This window comes from Patagioenas fasciata, chromosome 3, assembly GCF_037038585.1.
Source record: "Patagioenas fasciata isolate bPatFas1 chromosome 3, bPatFas1.hap1, whole genome shotgun sequence".
In the NCBI taxonomy this organism is placed as follows: Eukaryota; Metazoa; Chordata; class Aves; order Columbiformes; family Columbidae; genus Patagioenas; species Patagioenas fasciata.
Window position 1 is genome coordinate 115,171,150 of NC_092522.1, and position 22,853 is coordinate 115,194,002.

The window sequence follows — 22,853 nt, forward strand, 5'->3', positions numbered from 1 at the left end:
TCACCTTACGGCCACCCCCCAGCCGGCTCCGCCTCCGTTCCCCTCCCCTCGGCTCCGCTCCCCGGCCCCAGCCCCGGCCCCGGCCCGCCCCGCCGCCCGCCCCCGCTTCCTGCCGCCGCGCTACCTGCGCCGGTCCGCTCCCCTCCCCGCCCGCCGCTTCCCTCCCATCGCATTCCCAGATTTCCTCTGCGGCGGCGGCGTTCTTCCCGCCGAGTTTCCTTCCTTCTCGCTAAAAATAATAATAATTATTATTATTAATAATAATAACAACGTTAAAAGCCCTCCCTTCCCCTTCCAGTGTGGGAAAATCACGGGGATGCGCTGCCGTCTCCCCTTCCCCCGGCGCCGCTCCGGACAGAGGGGAGGGAGCGCTCCCCGGGCGGCCCGTCTGCGCCGGGACTCCATGTCACACCCAGCGGGGGTTTCTCCCCCCAAATATACAGGTTGGGTAGGGGGGTGTCCTCCCTCCTGCCCGCGGATCCCCGGGGCTGGCCCCGCACCCTTCGTGCCTTCAGTTGCATCCGATTTTCTGCTCGGAACGGGTTTTTTGGCAGTGTAAAATGTTGCGAGACATTTGCGGCAAAAAGTGCTGCTTTAAAAGAAGCTCCTTTTTGCAAATTACCCTTCTTGGGTTAAAAGCAACTTTACCACTCCTCAGCACCGCTGCGGGTTGGTCTTCGCACATCTCACCTTAGACAACAAAAATGAAACAGTCCTGCAAAAAATATACCACGGGATGAATTTTTTTACCCTGCTTACAGGGTCAGGGCTGGAGTTCCTGTTCACTTCCAGTCAATTCAGTTGCCTTTTTTGTTTTCTTTCTCTTGTGTGGGTGCCAGCACATGTTGAAGTGTTGGCTATAAACAATGCAATTGAATGTGTGTGCAAACATTATTAAAAAAAAAAAAAAAAAAGCAGTTTTTAAGAATTAACCCAGCTGGGAGCTGCAGGAGCACACGTTGAGTACATGGCCGTGCAGATGAGGGATGTGGCCAAGACTGTGGGCATGGGGCTGTGCTGCCCCAGGACTGCTCATGGGGGGAATCCAAAAGAGAGCCATAACCAGTGAGCACTTCCTGGTGGCTCAGGAGGCTCTCGGTGGGTGTTGGCCCATCTCTGCCAGAGCCAGGATCCCTTCCCACAGCCGTGGCCTAAAGGCTTAAAAGACTTAATTGGATATTCAATGTGGCTAAAACTGTTGTGATTTTATCACGTGTCTTTAATTAGCTCTCTTTTTTTTCCCTCTCCCTTAAATTACTCATTGAGCCTTCCTAGGCACCACTCCTTCCGTAATGCCTTTCCCTCAAATGAGACGTGGCCACTGTGTTCTTCTCCCCATGATGTGTCTGATGGGGAGAAGATGGCATCCATGGGTCCCATAGCCAAGATGACTGCTGGCACATGGGGTGGCTGGCTGGGACAGCAGAGTAGGGAACGGATGCAAAATAAAAGTGATGGGGACACATGGGTGCCTGGTGGGTGGCTGTGCTGGAGCAGCAGCTCCTGGGTGGCAGAGCAGGCTTCTGCTGAGGATGGGGGGAGAGTGGCCTTTCTGATCCATATCTTCAATCTGATGCAACCAGAACATTGAAGATGGGACTTTTGGGATGGGGCTTGGGACAAAGGTGTTTGGTGCTGGGGCCTGCAGAGTGTGAGACTGAAAGTGTTACGTGGATGTGATGAAGAGGTTGTGACATTCAGCTGTGATGGTGTCACTGGGAATTGGGAAATGTGCACTGGGCATGATCTTGGATGACAGGAGGAAGAAATTTTTTACACTGAGGGTGGTGAAACACTGGCCCAGGTTGCCCAAAGAGGTGGTGGATGCCCCATTCCTGAAGACATTCAAGGCCAGGCTGGATGGGGCTCTGAGCAACCTGATCTGGGTGAAGATGTCCCTGCTCATTGTGTGGGGGGTTGGACTGGATGAGCTTTGAAGGTCCCTTCCGACCCAAACTATTCTATGATTTTATGATTTTGGTATAGCAAAGGCTGGTTTGGCCAAGGCTGCATCTGATGGACACTTGTAGCCATGGAGGAGGGAGGAAACACGTCCACAAGCGCTGGTCTTGGGAGCTGTGGAATGGCACCAGAGGGGTTGTACAGTGTTTGGGATTCATGCAAGTGAGGGTGCATGTGTGTTTGGGGAGGTGGCAGCTCAAATACTGCTGCTGTACTTCTCGCTGGATTTGCTAGAAAACATTTAGAGCTTCATCAGGATGTTCTGGTCAGGATCTGTGAATGGGGTAAGGGAAGAACAATGTTGCATTTGGAAGCCAAGTGTTTTCAGTGACGTTCCCGTGCCCTCTGCTTGATCATTGAAGCATGCGAAGTATTGTGGTTTCAGTCAAAAGAGCTCCATGCTGAAAAGCCAGATGAGACTTGTATGGAAAGGAGTTTCTTGGCAGCCCGGAGCTCAGGGGATGATACGAGTTGGTTGCTTCTGCCCAGCACAGTGGAGCTGTGGGGATTTCCCAGAACTGGATCAAGGGCTTCCAGCAGCGTCGCCCAATTGAACTCGGCCTCCCCAGGGAATAAGGGGCTGGTTTGAACTGTGTCCTGCCATGGAAGAGGGCAAACACAACCAGGGGAGGAATCCAGCCTGCTGCTTCTGCCACCACCAGAGGCAAGGGGGAGCAGGAATGGTAACCGTTGCTTTTGGGCAACCGCCACCATTCTTCATCACTGCGTTCTGCAGCAGAAGCCATAGTTCCTTATTCCCTAACGAATGAGAGCATCAAGCAGAAGGAGCTGCCTGCCTGGCTTTCCAGGTGTCGGACCTGCCCACAGTGGCCGTTGTCACCGTGTGTCCTCACCTTGCATTTACTCACCAGCAGCAGATGTCTGCCCCTTCTCCTGAAGTCTGGTGCCATGTGTCCTTAGATGGTTTGTTAATGGACTGCGATCAGATGGGGTGGGCTTAGGAAAAGCTGATTCTGTTCCTTCAGAAGGACTGGATCATATCTGTGGCATCAAGCTGGATAGGTTCACACATCACCTCTTGGTGACTTCACCTGTCACAGCCTGACACCTTGGGATGAAGGAGGGGAGTATATTCCCTAACACACAGCAAGAGGCTAGGGTGTATGCAAATATTGAGATTGCTTTAAGTGTACAGGCAGTTGCCTACCTACTGGGGTTGCGGAGTTCACAGTTCACGGCTAATGAGTGGCATCTCTTGTTGGCTTCCTTGCTGATGGTTGGACCATTTTCAGTTGTTGCTTTTGTGACAGAGAGAAAACTTTTTTCTTTGCCCTGAATCAGCAGCTCAATTAACTAAAGGGGGCTTAGAAGAATGGGAAACCAACAGCCCTTTGTGCATTTCACTTCTCAGCTATAACAGGTAGATGAGTGAAAGCCCTGAATCTGTGTGTCGACAGCAGGACACAGAGGTAAGAAGATGCCTGCAGATGCATGGGGCAGTTACAGGATGTTAAATACATCAAGTTAAATGAACTCAGATTGAGTCTGTCCCAAAAACTGGTTGGAGTGAGGTGGGAGATGCACCCAAAACAAGTGATGGTGTCTGGTAAGGGCCTGAAGTACCACCACTGATATTCCCTTCAGTGTCTGGGTTTTTTCCATGGACGGTGCCTCAGAACAGTGAGCTGGCAATAAGAGGTGGCCTAAAACCTGGGGATGGAAGAGGAAGGATTGTTTGTCCTGGGGGATCCAAGAGGAGGTTTGGACAATGTGGCTGGTGGTCTGTTTGGAGACTGTGGAGACCAGAAAGGTTTGCCAAGTTTCATTCCCTGCTAACCTGGAGCTTTCTGCTCCTTCCCCTTTAAAGTCCCCCTGGCCCACAGCTCACACCACATCCTCCTCTTTCCAGCTCCATGCAGTAACAAAAGAGCAATCCGCCCGTTCCTTAAATCAACAGTGAGTGTAAGTCAGCAGAGGAAGCAGCCTGGACATTCAACCTTGTGTTACCAAACCTTGTGTGCCAGTGTGCAACATTTGGCATCCAGTCCTTGTGCTCCCCTCTGGGGACCCCAGTCACCGTGGTCCCTGATTCCCAAGACCATCACTCTTTGTTCAGCGTGGTGGCACCCAACACACTTAACTCTCTTCCCACCTCCTTCCACACCTTGGCGAGCCCCCTGCAGTTGGTTTGGGATGCACTGATGTAGAAATAATTGATTTTGACCCTTTCAACCGCCGGCTATGATTTATAGCAGGAGCACCTGAACCCACCCAGTGTGCTTGCACAGTGATATCTGATTTTGCTTGTTCTGTCCGGCCGCCTTTGCGGTGAGTCAGACACCTCTGAGCAACTCCATCTGCCTCCCGCTTTCACTCCCAGGAAGCGAGAGGCCAAAGGGGGCTCCCCGGCCCACCCCAAGGTGTGGGCTGTGAAGTTGGCCTGAGGGAATGTCTGTTCTCATCGCCTTTCTTGTCTCATCTCCTTTCTTCTCCCTCATGTAATGCTCTGATGGAAGGGATGACTTTTCGTATTTGGACAAGAATAAGCCTTCTTGCAAGAACTCTGAGGGTTTTTTTCATTAAACAATACCATGTTTAATGGTCCAAGCGTCAGTGTAGCTGCAGTGTTGGCTTTATAGATACCAACTGAATCAACTTGGCTGCCTTTCCCAATAATCTGGTGGCTTTTTTTCTTCTCCTCCATCCCTTTTCCCGGTGCCCTGCTAATGAGAACTTCTGGGTGGATGCTGAAAACCAGATATAAATGTGTCTATGCCACTAACCAAATATTGCTCAACCTTTGGCAAAAGCCCAGTTGGCAGTGGGATGCCACTTTTGTGATAGTTTTCATAAACAGCTGTAATAAAAACAGCTGCATTTCTTTGATGCTGCGTGTGAGGGCCTTGCAGGATCCTGCATGCTCGTTAGAGAGAGCCTCAGAACTGGATTTAGGGGGCTGGTGGATCAAAATCTGCAGAGGGGTTTCCCATTAGCCTCCGTGGGGTTTGCCTGAAGTTACGTGGATGTTACCCACAAGAAAACACTGACTCGCTCTCTCTTAATGAGGCCATTTGCCATAATACTGGCTGGTGCTTTCGCTGTGCAACCATTTTGGCCCAGCGGTCTCAGGGCTTGTGGACCAGGCAGGTGTTTCTCAAAGCATTCACCTGAATAACCACTTTTTTTTTCCTTGCCTGGGGAGAGACTTTCCTGCATTTCTGTGATTCACTTACCCATGTGGTTAACTCGGGACAACTCACTTGCAGTGACTAACGCTGGTTTGCGGTGCGTGATCCCTCAACCCCTGTGACTCTAAATAACTTGAGCACAGAATGGGGTTTGCCTTGGCACCAAAATGAGCGCAGAGAGAAGGGTGTCACTGTTCCTGGGAACATCCACCCGGGCAGCTGCTGCTGCTGGGGCTTTGGAGAAAAGGGAAGAAGCACAGGGAGGACAGAGCCCTCCATTTCCATGGCACCCCCTGCTTGGTACCTGCTGACTTTCTCTCTGCCATGACAATAAAAATATGCATGGTTTCAATCCTACAGCTGGCTCTGGCAGGGCCACAGAGACCCATTATTTGCCTGGGAGACATGGGGACTCCTGGTCAAATGAGGTGTAATCTCTTATCAAAGGACTCCTGTATTTTCTCTGTGTATTCCTTTACTGTCCTTGTTTGTGACAGAGGCTCCTGGATGCTCAAATATCTCACATAGAAATTTAATAAAACTTCTCCTTGTAGGATGTGGTGCCTTTTTCTCTCTGACTGTACCAAATATACAATGTACTCTTGAAGTCAACTATCAGCTTTTGCGTAAACCGGTGCTGTACTGCTGGTTAGAAAGTTCCAAATGAAGGAGCAAACTGAAGAGCTTTAACCAAAATATAGAAGTATTCAGTCCACGTGAAACACGTTAACTGACTGCTTCCACACTGTCACTTTAAAGCAGCCAGATGACGGGTCAGGTGTTTCTGCCACATGGAGAATCTGAGTAAGCACGTATAGCTCCAGGAATTCTGCCAAAGCAGGTTTAATACTCCTATGTATGCAAACAAGCTGCGGTCTTGGAAGAAGCAGATGCTGTAGCAGAGCAGTTGCAGGGTTAGGCTGCATTGGAGGTTTTAGTTCAAGTTCAGTAACTGCTGGTTAGAATAGATATTTGCAACACTTTGAAAACTACTGGTTTGGTTTGGTTTTTATTATTTTCACCAAGCTGACATGATCTGGACCCCAGTCTCTCTGTGGGTCTCTGACAAATGCTGCTCTCGGGCTAACTTCAGGTTTTATCATTTATTCTTGCTACCAATTGTGACTATGCCATGAATCTGATATGATATAACATACAGGTTTTCTTCCTGATTAACCAGAAGGTTGCGTGTTGGTGCAATTATCATCCTTCATTTGGCATTTTGCTGCCACTTACCCTATTCCCGCAGGTATTGGCTGTCTCAGGGCTCTGTGCAGTCACTCCACTGCCGCATCCCCCCAGGCGGTACCCGCGTCTCAGCCCTTGCTGCTGTCATAGCGCTGATTCACCCCATGATTCCCCACCCATCCGGTCTCATCCTTCATCCTGGACCTTCTCACACATTCATTATGAGAACGTCTTTGTCCAGGTCCTGGTATCACAGAGTCATAGAACAGTTTGGGTTGGAAGGGACCTTCAAAGCTCATCCAGTGTCACCCCTCCTGCAATGAGCAGGGACATCTTCACCCAGATCAGGTTGCTCAGAGCCCCGTCCAGCCTGGCCTGGGATGTCTCCAAGGATGGGGCATCCACCACCTCTCTGGGCAACCTGGGCCAGTGTTTCACCACCCTCAGTGTAAAAAATTTCTCCCTCATGTCTGGCCTGAATCTCCCCTCTTAGTTTAAAACCATCACCCCTTGTCCTGTCACAACAGGCCCTGTTAGAATGTCTGTCCCCATCTTTGTTATAGGCCTCTTTTAAGTACTGAAAGGCCATGAGAAGGTCTCCTGTTGTCACCTCACCTTTGAGTGGGGTTGGTGTAACCCCTGCCCTGGGTAGGTTTGTCCTCCTGTGCTGCAGAGATGGAGCTGGTGCAAGGCTGGAGCAGAGACCAAGCTGTGCTTGAGGTGTCTGCCCATCAGCACATGTTATGGGTGATTAACCACCACCACGGGAATGAACAACTGTCCAGGTGGGAGGCTGAGTGCCTGGCCAGAGGGAGGAGAGCAGTGGGCACAGGAGGGGACACAAATGGGTGAGGAACTGGAAGAATGGAGGGGAGCAAGAGCTGTAGCCCCAGCTGGGCTGTGGGGTGGGTTTCTGCAGTCCTGACCTAGCTGTCTATGGGGTCAGAGAGCACTGGGGCTTCACCTTGGGTTTAAGCTCTGTGTGGCACATGTGGAGACATTCAGACCCGCCTGGACACCTTCCTGTGTAACCTCATCTGGGTGTTCCTGCTCTGGTGGGGTAATTGGACTGGATGATCTTTTGAGGTCCCTTCCAATCCCTGACATTCTGTGATTCTGTGATTTACCCTCCCTGTCCTGGTGTCTTGGGTGCTCAAGGGTCTTTCAAACGGCACCAGACATGTAGGTGGGCAACAGGATCTGTTCCCAGTTTGTGTGTCTGTATGGAAGTGTCTACAACTGAACAGAAGTAGTTTAGAACTGGGATGGTGTCTCCCCCATTGCCTTGCTGATGGAATGTATCTGTGTGACATTGTGTGAGTGTCCCTGCTCGAAGGGGACAGCGGGAGCCCTGCAGCACTGCACGGAGGTGTGGGGTGGGTGACCTTTAGTGCCCTGATCAGATCTCTGGGCTTTGGGTTCCCCACGTGTGGAGGGGTTGGCACAGGGGGTAGGGCTGGATGAAAGCCCCATTCCCAGCAGGATGTGAGAGCTCGTATGACTCCCAAACTGGGGTGAATAATCAAACCTTTGGTTTTCATGAGGCACATGACATTCTGAGGAAAGTTGAGACATCATGTGAATTTTGGAGTACTTAAGATAGTCAGTTTTCAAACAAAAAGGCCTTTTAAGAGCCAAATGGCCCAGCTGAATCTGGTAAGAGTATGGCCTGGAGGTCTAACAGTGGGAACTCTGCTCCATTTCATCCCATCCCTTCACGGCCTGGGTTGGGATTGACTCTGTGGCTTGCATTGAGTTCGTCCATCCTCAGCTCTTCAACCCAGCTTCAGCCCTCTGTAATCCCTGCTTCACAAGCGGTCGCTCTGACTGTTCTACCAGCCTCTGGAAGCCACTTGATACGCAAAGGTGTTGAGCAGGGGACAGCGCTGAGCCAGACCTACCAGAGCTGAGCCTAACAGAGAAGCAGTCGGGCTGAATCCTTGCCCAAGATCCTGTCTTGTACGAGCAGATGGTCTCATGAAACCTCCCCTCCTGGGCTGACCCTGGCTGGGGGAGGATTGCAAATGCTTTCTGATGCTGAATTTCAGCTCTTAGAGAAAAAGGACTATATAGAGGAGGAAAGAGAGTTCTTCATTCCCACCAGGGTACCTTGAACTTCTGGTTCTCCTGAGGCAGACAAGGAATAATGTGCCTGTATTTGCACTCATGGGACAATATAGCTGTGAATGTGCTTTTCATCACCATCTCCCTCACTGGTGCTTTCTGCCACCGCTTTCCTGTGTGTTGCCCTTGCCATGACACTTCTTGCAATTTCCATTGGCTCTCTGTAAGCAGTTGTATAATACATCTTTGGGGATCTCGCCTGATTTAAGTGACATCTGAACTGGCTCTGCTTCTGTAACATTTTGCAAAGCCTTTTGAACAGGAGTGGACTGTCCACAGCAAGCTTGCCCTGGAAGGAGAGGGATATCAGCAGGCTTGGCCAATTCCTCACCTGTCCCACGGGTGACATCCCTCTGCAGTGGGCACCGTGGCAGCTCCGTGCTGCTGCGGATTCAATCTGTAACCGGCAACTGAAGCGTCTGAGAGAACGCAGCGTGTGAGCTGCCCTGTGATCAGCAGCCAAGCCGGCTGCGTTCCGCAAACAGCCCCCACCGCCGAGCCCTGTTGTGCCGAGGAAGGGTTGTTGTCTCCCTCTCTGCCCCCGCTCAGGCTTGGCTGGGGAAAGATCCGGCAGCTAAGCCAGGCTTGGCTGGGCTGTGGTGCTGTGCGGCTGCCAGGAAATCTGAGCCCTCCAGGCAGGTCTTAAGCTCAACTGAAGCTCATTAGGGCTGCTCAGCTCAGCTTAGGAAGGGGTTTCTCTCTGTCCTATGGTCTAGAAGATCAGCTGTGTTGGCTGCAATGTGCCCCTGACTCTGGTTTGCAGATCACAGATTCACAGAATGTCAGGGACTGGAAGGGACCTCAAAAGCTCATCCAGTCCAATGCCCCTGCCGGAGCAGGAACACCCAGATGAGGTTACACAGGAAGGTGCCCAGGTGGGTTTGAATGTCTGCAGAGGAGACTCGACAACCTCCCTGTTCCAGTGTCTGTCACCCTCACTGAGAAGTTTCTTCTCAAATTTAAGTGGAACCTCTTGTGTTCCAGTTTGAACCCATTACCCCTTGTCCTACCACTGGTTGTCACCGAGAAGAGCCTGGCTCCATCCTCGTGACACTCACCCTTTATATATTTGTAAACATTAATAAGGCCACCCCTCAGTCTCCTCCAAGCTAAAGAGACCCAGCTCCCTCAGCCTTTCCTCATAAGGGAGATGCTCCACTCCCTTCATCATCTTCGTTGCCCTGCGCTGGACTCTCTCCAGCAGTTCCCTGTCCTTCTGGAACTGAGGGGCCCAGAACTGGACACAATATTCCAGGTGTGGTCTCAAAGATGTAGACACTTTAGGGCTGGGCAGGTGCTGTGCAAGCAGAGGAGGAAGAAGCTGAAGGCCTCGTGCTCAAAGTGCTAACGCTGGTGAGAAGGTGAACATATTATTCCTATGTTCACTCTTACTAATGAAACAAAGGGGGTCTTTAGGTCTTCCTACATTTCAGTTGCTGTATAAAAAGCCTCTGGGGCATTTCCAGTTTGTTAATGATGGGGGAACACCGCTCCCAAGATGTATTTTGCATGAAGTGAGTCTGGGAGAATCCAGGTGGAGACAAGGATCTGGAGAGCAGAACCTCCCCACTCCCACCTGCGTGCTTGAGGATCATGCTCCATCTTGTGCTGTTTGTGATGCAACCGACAGCTCAGGCTGTGCTAAAAGCCCAGCCCAAATCCAGGAGTAGAAAGTGAACCCACCCAGCTCCTCGTGGTTGGGACATACTCCTGTGAAGTGAGGGAGGTGGGTTCAAAACCCTGAGGCTGATGAACTAATTGAAGCATCTCATTTGCTGGGCAAGTTCCTTAACCACAGAGCACGCAAAACGAGCAGGTCCATCCAAAGGGCTGGTGGAGGGAGCGCTTCTGCCCCACCTTGCTGAGGAACACTAGCAGTTCTGTTCCGCCCATCAGCTTGGTCCTCCCTCCTGGCTCTCTGCCCCCGATGCAGGCGGGAAGCTTCCTGGTAGCCTCTGTGTTCCAAAACTAAATATGTAACATCAGGGTTTGCTTCACTTTTTTGGATAAAACAGTTGCCTCCTTTTGTTAGCAGGAGAAATGCCCGCGTACTGTGCTGGCTCTGGAGTGCTGTCAGCACTTCATGGATGTCCTTCTGTCCATCCTGCGAGGGAGGAGGTACCGTGTGACTGCTCTTTCCGTAAGAATGGTGCTGGTTTCCAGCCCCTTTGGATGATAGAGCCGGGGAGGCCTGGGCTGCTCTGCAACCCAGGGGTGCTGACACCCCAGGCTCATTCTGCAGCATTGAACAGCCTCTTCCGGGGTGGCAGGATCTACATTTACCAAGTTCTGCCAAACTTCCCTGGCCCAATTCTGCACGCCAGCCCTGGAGGCAGAGCCCTGAGAGGGACACGCTGTCCCTGACAGAATCACAGACTGTCCTGAGCTGGAAGGACCCACAAGGATCATGGAGTCCAACTCCTGTCCCTGCACAGGACAACCCCACAGTTCACACCGTGTGTCTGAGGACGTTGTCCAGTCTCTTCTTGAACACTGCCAGGCTTGGGGCCGTGACACCTCCCTGGGGAGCCTGTTCCAGTGTTCAGCACCCTCTGGGTGAGGAACCTTTTCTAATGTCCAACCTAAACCCCCCGTGGGAGAAAAAAAAAAAAAGGCGGAAAACCCGTATTTCCTCATCCCCAACCAAGAGGTGCTCGAATCACAATCTTTGGGCACAGGTGAGTGCCTGTGAGCGCTTCTGACATTTTTCCCCATCACAGAGAATACTTCAAATTGAAACTCTTGAGGCAAAGCAAAGCGCTGCCTGTAGCACATGTTCACAGAAACATCAGCTTTGCCCACAGACCTACAAGATTCTTCAGGTCACTTCTAGTGCTACCAGTAGCTTGGCGAGATGTGAACATTCGTGCCCAACTGACAGACGACGCCCTTACCTTGAGGTGGGCTGGGGACCAGGGCTGGGGACCAGGGCTGGGCCAGCTGAGGTCAGGCACAGCACATGGTTCTCCTCTTTCTCTCCTCAAGCAGCACCACAAACCACACCATTGCCGGGCACAGCTACAGAAGGATCTGCCACTCTTGGGCACAGGAAGACCAGCCACCGCTCTCTGTAAAATGCAGCACCCAAGCACAGGGCTGACCTGGCTGCAACCATTCTGCAGCAAATCGCTTCCGCAGAGTTAATAGCACGGGGTTCTCTCCCCAGGCACACGACTTACGTGTAATCTGCCAATTTTAATGACCAGTCACTAGATCTTAAAATACTTCTGCAATTTTTCTCTCAGCTTTACTTCCCTGGATGACACAGTGGGAGTTGCTGTCACCTATTTACCCATTTCCCTGCCACTAGTACAAAACCCAATTACCACGCTGCTACGCAGTGAGTCATGAGTATCTCCTCAAATGCCTGTTCCCAAGAGCAGAGGGAGGAAGAGTCACTAAATCGGTTTCTGAATCTCCATCAGGACTCTACAACATCTGGAAAGTATGTCTGCAGAAACCGCCATCTTCCACACACTCCGATGAGGAAATATCAGCGGATCTATCAGTCAGTGGTGGAGGCCACAGGATTGCGGTGGTTCTGTCCATGAGGGGCCACTCAGGTGAGTTATTTTAACACCAAAGGGCAAATCCACTCCCCCTCAGCTGAAAATGGTCCTTTGAAAATATCCTGGGCAGTAACAGAAACAAGTGTGGATCCAATGGTGCCACAAAGCCACCAACCCAACCACAACCCTCACAAATGCTGGAGAACTCAGCCTGGGCCCAGTAGTGATGAGGAAACTGTCATGAGGCTGCAGAGGAGACTTTTTTCTTTAAGATAATATGAAGGTTTAGCTGCTCAGAACTGGCCTCTGGAAACTTTAATGATCTAAACCAGAGTTCTTCAGTAGTTGACTCATTCTCATCAGCTCACCAGGAATGACCACCTGTCCAAAGCTGAGCTCCAGAAAGCAGACAAGTTATGTGACTGAGAATATGAAGAATGGCTGGTTTCCTACAGGAAAAACACAAGACCAGATGTATTTCACACAGTGTTATTCACACTTTTTTTTGTTGTTGTTTTTACAGTATATACATGTGAACATTACATTATTCAATATGAGCCACCTGGAGTCAAACCTGATCAAACTGGTCCATAAACAATCTGTATCAAAAAGCGACACTTGAGCAAAAAGAAGTCTAGTGGTCTAGCTGAAAGAAAATAAAACACACGTTATGTTTTCAATGTTCCTGGACACAACTGGTGCAAAATGATTTCAGGAGAGCAAGTGGAAGATTATGTTCAAGGTACCGCAAGCACTAAGGGTGACAGTGACAGGACTGTTTAAAGTCAGTCTTGGCACGAGTGCTAGAGGGACAAAGCACCGGGACATGATCAGTTGCTGCCTGGACACCCCTAAAAGCCAAACTTGCTGTTTTACACATTGAAGGAAATGTCTGCTCTGTGGGTTCTAACACACAGAACCACGGTCACCAAGAATTAACTCACCCAAGGAAGCGGCTCCCGTGACAGGGCCTGCACCTCTCCAGGGGGATTTTGTGAACCAGCTCGAACTGTGCTTGCTGACAACAGCAGCTGGTTCCGAAACTGGAACCAGGCCAGAACCAACCTTCCCATTTGCCTATTAATGAGTTAACGCTACCGTTAAAAGTAGCGCCTCGGATGGATGCCTGAATAAGATTTATGTAAACCTGATACAAACAGTAATACAACAGAATTCCTTATACAAGTGTACACCGCTACTATTTTCCTTCCTCATGATCAGACCCCTACCTAACAGCCTTTTATTTGATCCATGCTCGAGACACCGATTTCAACCTCTCTCGTTGGTCAAAACTTTAGGTTAAGCCATCCAAACGAATGTTTTACACAAAATACTTACTTCAACAACATACAAAGCACTTTCTTTATCTTTCAGAAACTGAATATACATACAAAGTAAGCTTTTTCCAAAATATTTCCATAGGCAAAGGATTAAAAAGGATTTTAATTATACACATATGGTCACAATTCTGCCTTAAAAAGATCATTGGGAAATGTACATAAGGCCGCTTGTAAATGTACATCATCTTTATGTTACTGTTACAATGTCATATGTCCAGAGAAAAAAAATTGACAGTATCATACATATTTGCTTTACGCTGGGAGAAGGCTATTCAAAAATACAGTACTCTTCTGTACAAAAAAATCATGCCACATTTATTAAGATGGAGGAAGCATTGGTTTCAGTCCATTTCTCACTATGCTTATCATCCCGACTTAAAATTTGAACAGATTGATTTCCCAAAGTGTCCATATTGACAGAATCAACAGCTATGTTATAAACAAAACATAATGTTTCTCACAATAGATAAAAAGAAAGCCGGTTCATATTTCTGAAACCATATAAAGATAGAATTTAAAAAAAATCACTCTTGATTTGCTGAAATAAATTTACATTATACAACACTATATGCCAGGGGGAGAAAAGGGAATGGGGATATGAATATACACTAATGCAAATTTTTGTCCCAAAAAGGGGTAAAACAAATTACATTTACAGCATGAAGGTTTACAAATGTACATCTGTACAACCAAGGTAAGCATCACTACTAAATTAGCAAGGCTTGTAATAAACATCGAAACGAGAGATTTGTTTTCAAACTGTAAACTTACACCTATTAACTACACGTATACAATGCAGATATTTATAGGAAGCAAAAAAGCTATCTGAATATTTAATCAATCATGCTTAAATGTTGAGCTATCAAGTTTACTTTTCAGTGGCCCCTTTTCTCTTCATCAATACCTATTTTTGCATCTACAGTGAGAAAGCAAAATAAATGCTCAACACTTTCAAATCCTTACAATTCTATACGCAAAATAAAAAAATACAAATCTCTACTCCTCCTGCATGGTAAAACTGACTGTAAAGTTAATACAGGGTTCACTCCTTTTCCAACGGCGCGCTTCACTGAGCAGAAGCGCCATCATAATTTTAATCCCTCTACCTTGTACAACAATTAAATATATAAGTATATACAGCACTTTTTTTTTAATACATCACTAGAGAAAACCTCAGGGCACCATTTAAAAACAAACGACAAACCTGTATCCACAGCAAGTCATGAAATCTGGTCTTTTACAGTTTCCATTGTTATTCCCTACTTGAACTTGCTGTGCCCTGTTTATTATTTGGATAGTACGTTGTGAACCACCAAAATACAACTTAACTTTTCGACATGTTAAATAATGTTTATGCAGCTGATCAATTTTAATCTGGTATAAAAGACTTCACACAAAAGGGAAAAATAAGGATTAATTCTATATACAACTCTATAAACCTGTTGTGCTGTGATGCTGGGTAGACCTACCAGATTGCAAGCCAGTGTATTAAAAGAATACTGTACTTTTTCCCTTTAAAAACTATTTCAGTGACTTTACAAGGTAAAAATTTACAAAATATGTGACAGCTATTTTGATACAATTACATCATATACAGGCATTCTGTGCTTTGCCAGCCGTCCAATCTGATAGGTCTCCAGATCAGGGCCGGAGATATTTTTTTTCTTTTTTCTTTTTTTAATAATTCACTCCCCAAAAATATACACAAGAATAAAAATTTTACAAATGGATGAACAAAGTCAATAAATAGATTTAAAAAAATCAGAACATTTATAGTTAAGTTGTATGTTTTGATCATTCACAATTCAATCTTTTCTTCCGTTCCGTTTTGTCTCTCACAGCATCCCGTTTGGTGGTCCGCCAATCGGCCCCAGATCAGCGCTGTTCTTCAGGTAATACTTCTCCAGCTTGGCCAGAATGTGTTTGCCATAGGTGTATTTACGCAGAGTTGTGATGTGGGGGCGAATCTGTAAGAAGAAACCCATTATTTTTTCTTCCCCCCTCCCCTTCCCACCTTCAAAAACTCCAAGCAGAGGAAACTACGCTTTAAAAATATTATGCAAAAAAAATGTCAGAATCCTGTATTTCAAAATTTTGGAACTTTCTGGAGAGATGGAGAAGTGGCGATTTTGACTCCAACAACTGGAAAAGGGGGTACAGCTCTTTTGTGGGAGTGCCCTGGTGGTGACTGGGGGAAGCAGAGCTCCGGCAGGAATATAATGGGCTCTGCACTAAACACCCAGGGGCAATTCTGTCCAAGTCTGGATATTCTTAAATAGAAAATGTGCCCGTATGTTAGAAGTGTGGGAATCTCTCCTGGGGTAACTGCAGAATGGATTTATACCAGCAACTAAAAAGACAAACCTGTATTTCTTCTGTTATATTAATAAAGATACTATGTTTTTATAGTAGGACTATTTTCACAGAGAAGTTGGCACAAAGAGAGGATATGGAATCCAACTTTTGTAACTTTTCTGTAGATTTACATTTTTAACTCCGTGCTTTGAGACCTGAATATATTCTGGTTTACAAAGCTCCACTGAATTTGATGTTTACACATGAAGCTCTAGATTCCAGAACCAGTGAGTTTTACATCTAGAGGGCAAGGTATTCTAGCAAAAAAATCAGTATGGATAATAGTTTCTGAACCAATAAAACAATATACAAATGTACCTTGTGCATTATTATCTTCCGCTGAGCAGGTTCAGCCATATCAATCATCTTCTGAACAACGTAGTTGGCGTACTGGTCCTTCATCATGGTGTATAAGGCACTGTGAGGACCATCGTTCTGGCAGCAGACCTCATCGATCAGCAGGGCTCTTTCAGCACGAGAAGCGTGAGTTACACATTTTTCTACCACGTTGCTGAAAAATAAGACAAATACATTTTGTGACTTTGGAGGTAACATTAAGTAGCAACCTGAAAGTTATCGGAATAGTTCAAGTGTCTTAACGCCACTAACTAGCAAGCTGTAAATGTATCAAGTCCCCATTTCAAAATCTTTAGTCTGTAATGACTGAGGAAGTTAAAGGATTTTACACTCCTCATGTAAAAAAAGGTAATTTTCTGATACTTCTTATCTTGTAGGAGAGATTTTCCACTGGACCTACAGTAGGTATACTGGATCTCAGGCTGCAGATATTTTATCGTACATCTATTTTGGCTGTGTGGCCTTTTAAGACAAAACAGAGAAAGCCAGACACAAGGCTGCCTGTTTTTTCAGGAACACACCCAGACCAAAGATTCTGTCAAATATTTCTCTTTGTAGAGGAAGCCTCTGACCTTCCAGATACCTCAGAAGCTGGAAAGGCCATCAATGCTTATAAGACAACAAAGTGATTCTGGTCTTCAGTTTGTGTTTCAGAAATCAAGCAAGTTCCAAGGAGAGGATTATGAACAGCTCTATTTCGGCAAACAAAAATAAAATCCAGATAGACCTGTTAGTTTGCATACAATTAATTTATAAAACAAATGCCCCCATGATGTCACGATGTATTTCTACTGAATGTTGATGACAAGGTTAGTCTCACTAAATCATCCAGGATGAATCCTGAGGTCTGTTTTCCTTAGCAAAAGGCACATAATCTATATTTCAGCAAAAAACACTGAGGTATGAGTTTTAGGCTCTAATTTCAGAGTAGCTCGGGACTCCTATAATAGTCTTTGAGACCTCCTAATGCATGAAATCCTTGTCAGGCTGAACCACCACTGCTTAAACCTTTTCATCCACATGCATCACGTGGCTGGACTGATAGACAGTCTCAAGTCAGTGTCACCAAACTCATCGCCAGTGTCACCAAGCAAGTTCCAGGAGAGCTGCTCACCTGGCCTGGGGATCCTCACACACACCTGGAACCCATTCCCTGCACTCATACAAGCTGAACAAAAACCATCCCATAAACCTGGGGAATCATCTTTGTTTTGCTACAGAACAGCATTTCCCCTTTTTCTCCTACAAATCTAATATAAAAATACCAATACTGTTTATAAAAATACTTTCAGGAAGTAAGTTACACAACAGAAAAAAAACCCCTATGATATCCTTTTTATAACACTATAAATAAATCCAATACTACAACTTTAAAAGGTTAGTGAACCTTTGATATATGAAGGCTGTGCAATACCTGGCAAACTTGTGCTGACTCAGAGCTAGAACTTTTCCTCTTATTTCTGAAACGATTTTGCTCTTGTCTTCAGGACGACCATGCTCCAGTACATGCTGAATAACATAATTTCCATATTGATCCTGAAAAAGAGTTTACTTCAATTTTCTTTTGTGTTCTTATCAAGCAATCTGTACAGTTTCTGCGTACTTGTATAAACTTTCAAATTGCTGTTTGCACACATACAAAAATACAATGTCAACATTATAGAAACAGAGTGATGCAAGAAATATTGCATCAAAAATCACTTAATGGACCACAAAATTTACATGCAAAATGTAAATAACCTGTAAAACCAGCATTTTGCTGGAATATCTTTTATCCTCTTAAAGAAGTCAGTCCTCAAAATTAAGATCATTATTCTTTAGCAGCCATAGTATCTCCATGAACAATGGTTCACCAAGACAGTTACATTTTAACTGGACAAGAAACCACTGAGAAACAAACGCCACTGTGAATATGTGGCAAAAGGCAATTCCTGCCTTCTCATGTGTGGAAATTCCTACTGAACACCGAGTCCCTTCCAGTATTTTACATCGATTCAGTTTCAAAGCCATTTTTAGCACTTGTTTTGTTTGCCTGAGACCAAGACAAGAAATCACCTTGTATAATGTTTTGTGCCTTCTTTAGAAACAGATGACTTTTTTGTGTAAGAATATGCAACATCTATTTTTGACAACATATTTGTGTTTAAACATTATCAGAATTTATCTGAAGGACACCCAAGTGAATAAACTGCAAAAACGCAATCTTTGCAATAAAATAGACTAATTCTGTGCTCTTATAATATATATTCAAAGCCACAGCGAAAAGTGTAAGAAAAGGCTTTTTATATCTTCAGTGCCTCCCAACTTCCAAACTGATTTTAATTAAAACTATGTAAGGAAAGGAAAAAAATGAACGTCTACAAAACTAAAAAACAAGGCATTCAAACTACTTCTTAAACTAAGAAATAGGAACAAATTATGACGACAACAACGAAGAGCTCTACAATGCATTGAAAAATCAATATACACACTAACCTGCACTAGCTGTTCTGTGTGTTGATGCAGTTCTTCCAGGATTGGCAAAGTCTGCTCAGCAGTGCAATGTTCCAGAATACGCTGAATTACTCTACAACCATATGGATGAGTTGAAAGTACAAATACCTTGAAACAGGATTGCAAACTGAAGTTAAACCAACCAAACTTTACATATGTAAGTAACATTACCATGTTCAAAATGGAAGTGAATATTCCAGTTACTTCTATTAAAAAAAAGGTTTTGCCTGCCAATATCAGAATTCCATCTCCAGTAGAAGTCGGGAAAATATGAAAATAGTTTTCTGTGTGTCAAGGACTTCAGTAATTCTACAACTGAGAACTCAAGTTTTCCTTACAATGTTTCTATACCCACCTGGTTGCAAAAAGGAAAGCCTGGGAGTGTGAGTCTTAGTTAAGCACTGCTCACCTTTCAAGCCTTCCTTTTAACTTGTTACTTTATTTTCAAATTTTAATATTTGACATTTATAAAAAGGAGTTCAATTATTCTGGCTTCTTTTCACTAATTTCACATTCCAGCAGATATAACAGGCTCCTTGATACAGATACAAAATTTGTAAATAAGTATGCAAAACTCATAGCCAAAATCTCACTTATTCCTTTTGCTTGTTTCTCCAGCAGCCACGTTTGTGTTTCAGGGATTAATTGAGAAGATTTAAGAGTCTATGTTGGTCAAAACTGAACACAGAATCCTGTCTGATTAGACACAGATCCAAATGATGCAGGCAGGTGTAAGAGATACCTCCTGTTACATGACATGACTATAGTGAGGTATTTTTCATTTGCCACTACAGATTAGCTAAGATCTGTATATATAACTACTTGGAGCTGAGGATGGATGTCCAGTAAATAGAGTCACATTTCAGTCACGGGCTCTGTTTACAGTTTAGAAACCGCATCTCATCTACTACATGCACACTTTTTGACATAAAAAGACCCGATCCTAGAAACCCTGGTATGCCGTTTACTACAATGTACAACAATAATTCAAGTATTACTGTTGTGTAAAATGTGAGAGAAGGATATTGTACATTTTGTTAAGAAATATTTTTGGCCATCCATTAAAGTAAATTTAGCCACACAGCCAAGTTAGTAAGATTTTTACAATGCTTCTCAAGACTATAAAAGTACACGTTTGTCTCAGAGTATTGAAATCTTATTTAGCTGCAGCATATTCTGTAGCCTGCAGCACAATATCAATCTTATATTAATAACTTTTTTGGATACAAAACAAAAACTCCAACGTCAAATAAGCGAACACCACCCCCATTCACTTAACACTACCCCATATGTAGGGACTGGATTAACATATTTCTTCAAAGTTATTCCTTACTGATAGACATCAACTGTGAAACACCAAAAGACAGACTTGCACCATAAGTAACAAGAGAAAACAAAAATTTCAATGAAAAAGATGTGCTAGAGAGCAAATACTTTATTATTACATCAAAAATGCTGATGTTGAAGGAAATTTGAAATGGCATATCACAAAACCCAACTGGGAAACCTGGCCTTAAGCCAAATACCTCTACTGGTATTGATAATATGTCCAAACAGGTCTTTGTAGAACCTCATCTCCAACAGATTCATCTTTTTACACCATGTTAACTGAGTCTCTGACAGCTCTTCCATTTTATTATCCCTTTTTTATCCTAGTTAAAAAAAGCTGATTGCAAAGTATCAAACACGATCTTCTACACGCAAATGACGGAAAAAGATCTGCAAATCAAAGCAACCCTACGGAAAAGGAAGCGAACTTTGACACTACCTGTCCTTTGAACGCGTCAATGATGAACTGGAGAGACTGGGGCTGAACACACTCAATGCATTTTTGGACAACGTGGTTTCCATTTTGATCTTTTACACATTTCAGAACATGACCATCCAGCTCTTTCACCATTTCATTCTGGAAAAAAAAAAAGATTATTCTTGTCTTTGCAGTGATTTTTTTTTTTTCCTTCCCCTCAAAGGAATATTCCATTTCATCCTAATTTTCCCATCTTCATACTTGTGTGGTTTACTTGTGTATCTCAGCATTCTAATTTAAACAACTATTTTAGTCCCTAGGGCATTTCATAATGAAGGGAAAGATCAACATTTTAAGGAAGTAAAACAACATATGAAATAAAAAGAAGTAATATTTAAAAAGTATTGCTCTAACTTACAATTACCTGCTGGTCAGGTGAGATTGACTCAAGTGCTTTCTGAATAACACGACAACCATACATCTGCAGGGCTAACGGCAGAACATGACCACGTATGCGTGTTGCCAGGGCTAACTTTTGATCCAGGCTTCCAAACTGAAAGAAAAGAAGTGTGCTGATAACAAATGAAGACATACTGCAGCATGCTGGAATTCACATGTCAGAGTAAGCACTTTCATGATGTTCTACAGGTTTACTGCATGCCTTGAATTATTTCTCCCTTTGTACTTTTACCAGAAACTTTTATTTTCTAAATGCAACATTTTGTAATATTCCACATTCCACTCACATACCTGCTATCAAATGCATGGCCTTGAAACACAACCTAAGAAATCAAAGGATTTTATACTTGTCTGTAGGAGTATTTAAGTGCAATAACTCACTCAGACAAATTATACCAGGCACATTAATTACAGATTACTATAACATATTAATTCAAATCAGATTTTCTCTGATATCTCAAATTTGTACTGGTTAGTGTATTTTATATCTTATATGCAGTAAGCAAGTTGTAAGAGGAGGGGAGCACAGGGGAGATTTCAACACCTGAAGTAGCTTCTTGGTAACTTCATGTGGCTTGAAGGATCATTCTTAACATGGGTGTTTCGGGAAACCTAGAAATACTTGGGCCTTGTAGAGCAAAATCAAAACGGTTTTGTACACTAGCTGTATGAGAGTACAATTCAACTGATGTTTTTCAGCAGCAGGAGATTCCTGTCCATATCATCCCCTCCATCGTGCCACTGCAGCCTGTGCTGCTCCCTGGTGAGCAGAGTAGAAGCCAGTCAGGCTTCATAATGATACACGTAACCCTCTTCTCAGACCCCCAACACAAGCTCCTGAGTTGGAAAAGCTTAATTCATAAACCAAGTCCTTACTACATCTATGGCCTAGTGCACTTTCTTCCTGAGAACTCTTCTGCAAATTAAGATTAAAACCCTCAACTGACGATGATGTATGTAGCCATCCAACTTCACATTGTGGAAAAAACCTGGCAAATGATGACCCTTGAGGAAGATCTTCCATAGCACACATCAGCCATGCTCTTCAGAAGATGCTTCAATTTGTAAAAAAGAATACCAAGTAAAAAAAAGTGAACACCTTGTTTCATAGATTAGTTATTAAAAACTATATTCCTGTTTACATCAACCATCTTATTTCTTATTGGGCATCTTTCCAGCTTCACCTTCATATCCACCCAGATGCTTTGATGTAGTCCTTGATATAAAGTACACTACGCTAGATATCTTTCCTACATTTAACTTTTTCCAGGACACAGGAATTGCTTTTTCTTTTCTCTGTAAGTCAAATCTTGTAACACTTTGGTAAAGCTTTTTTTTTTTTTTTTTAATTTTTACCCCACAGTTTTAAGAAAAGACAGAGCTGTTCTAAATCTAGTAATACTGGATGTATCTTGTGACATCTCTTCCTCAAAATTCTTCTGCCTCAATACATTTTGTATAAATTTCTTCATATACAGCAAGGATTAAAAAATGTCCTTCAAATCTTTATGTTCCACATAATCTGAAAGCATCTGTAAATTATGGTAAGAGGCTTGTAAAGCCTCAACGTGCAGCCTGTATGTTCACCAATGTTCACCAAACGTATCACCAGCGCAAAGAAAAACTGCGCCTGTTACGGAAAAAGCAGGGGATAAAGAACAGAAAACACACATGCAGTGCACACATCTGGATTCTGTGGTGAAAGTCCAGTAGAATTCTGCTATGGTGTTAAGAAAAAAAACTCTTAAATTTAATCAGATTTTACAGCATTTCATTCACATTGCTGTTCACAGAGTTGGTGTGACACTTACCTCAAAGAACTTCTGTATTACATAGTTTCCAAACACATCAGTCATCAATTGATACGCTGCTTGCAGGATCTCATTAAATACCATCTGGCGCTCAGCTGGAGTAGCTCGCTCCAGCTTTTGCTGTATAAATCTAAGTGCAAAGAAAGGTACATTATGCTTCACATAAACAACAGGAAAACCTCTCAAACACCATTTCAATGAGACACCTCAAAATTCTAAAGCAAGTATTCACCATTTATAAAAAAAATTATTAAAATGAAAGTAGCACCCCTAAATATAAAAGGATACATTTTAGTAAAGTGATACTTAAAACCTTTCATTTAAGAAGGATTAAAGATGAAAAGAATAACAATAACTAA

The 22,853-nt window shown here is 44.5% G+C and overlaps 1 protein-coding gene across 7 annotated transcripts in view; it reads right to left on the reverse strand.

Moving 5' to 3' along the window:
- Nucleotides 1-12,405: 12,405 nt before the first annotated feature.
- Nucleotides 12,406-22,853, reverse strand: part of PUM2 (pumilio RNA binding family member 2) — a 67,385-nt gene continuing 56,937 nt past the window's right edge. For 5 of the 7 annotated variants that reach the window (XM_065835020.2, XM_065835023.2, XM_065835018.2 and 2 more), the window contains 7 exons: nt 22,495-22,624; nt 20,643-20,777; nt 20,246-20,383; nt 18,460-18,585; nt 17,399-17,520; nt 15,946-16,138; nt 12,406-15,239 (listed from right to left, as the gene is read on the reverse strand). In XM_065835020.2, the coding sequence (XP_065691092.1) occupies nt 15,108-15,239; nt 15,946-16,138; nt 17,399-17,520; nt 18,460-18,585; nt 20,246-20,383; nt 20,643-20,777; nt 22,495-22,624 (976 nt within the window). In that variant the 3' untranslated portion in view covers nt 12,406-15,107. The remainder of the gene's footprint in view (nt 15,240-15,945; nt 16,139-17,398; nt 17,521-18,459; nt 18,586-20,245; nt 20,384-20,642; nt 20,778-22,494; nt 22,625-22,853) is intronic. The other 2 variants (XM_065835026.2, XM_065835019.2) reach the window with 1 other exon arrangement.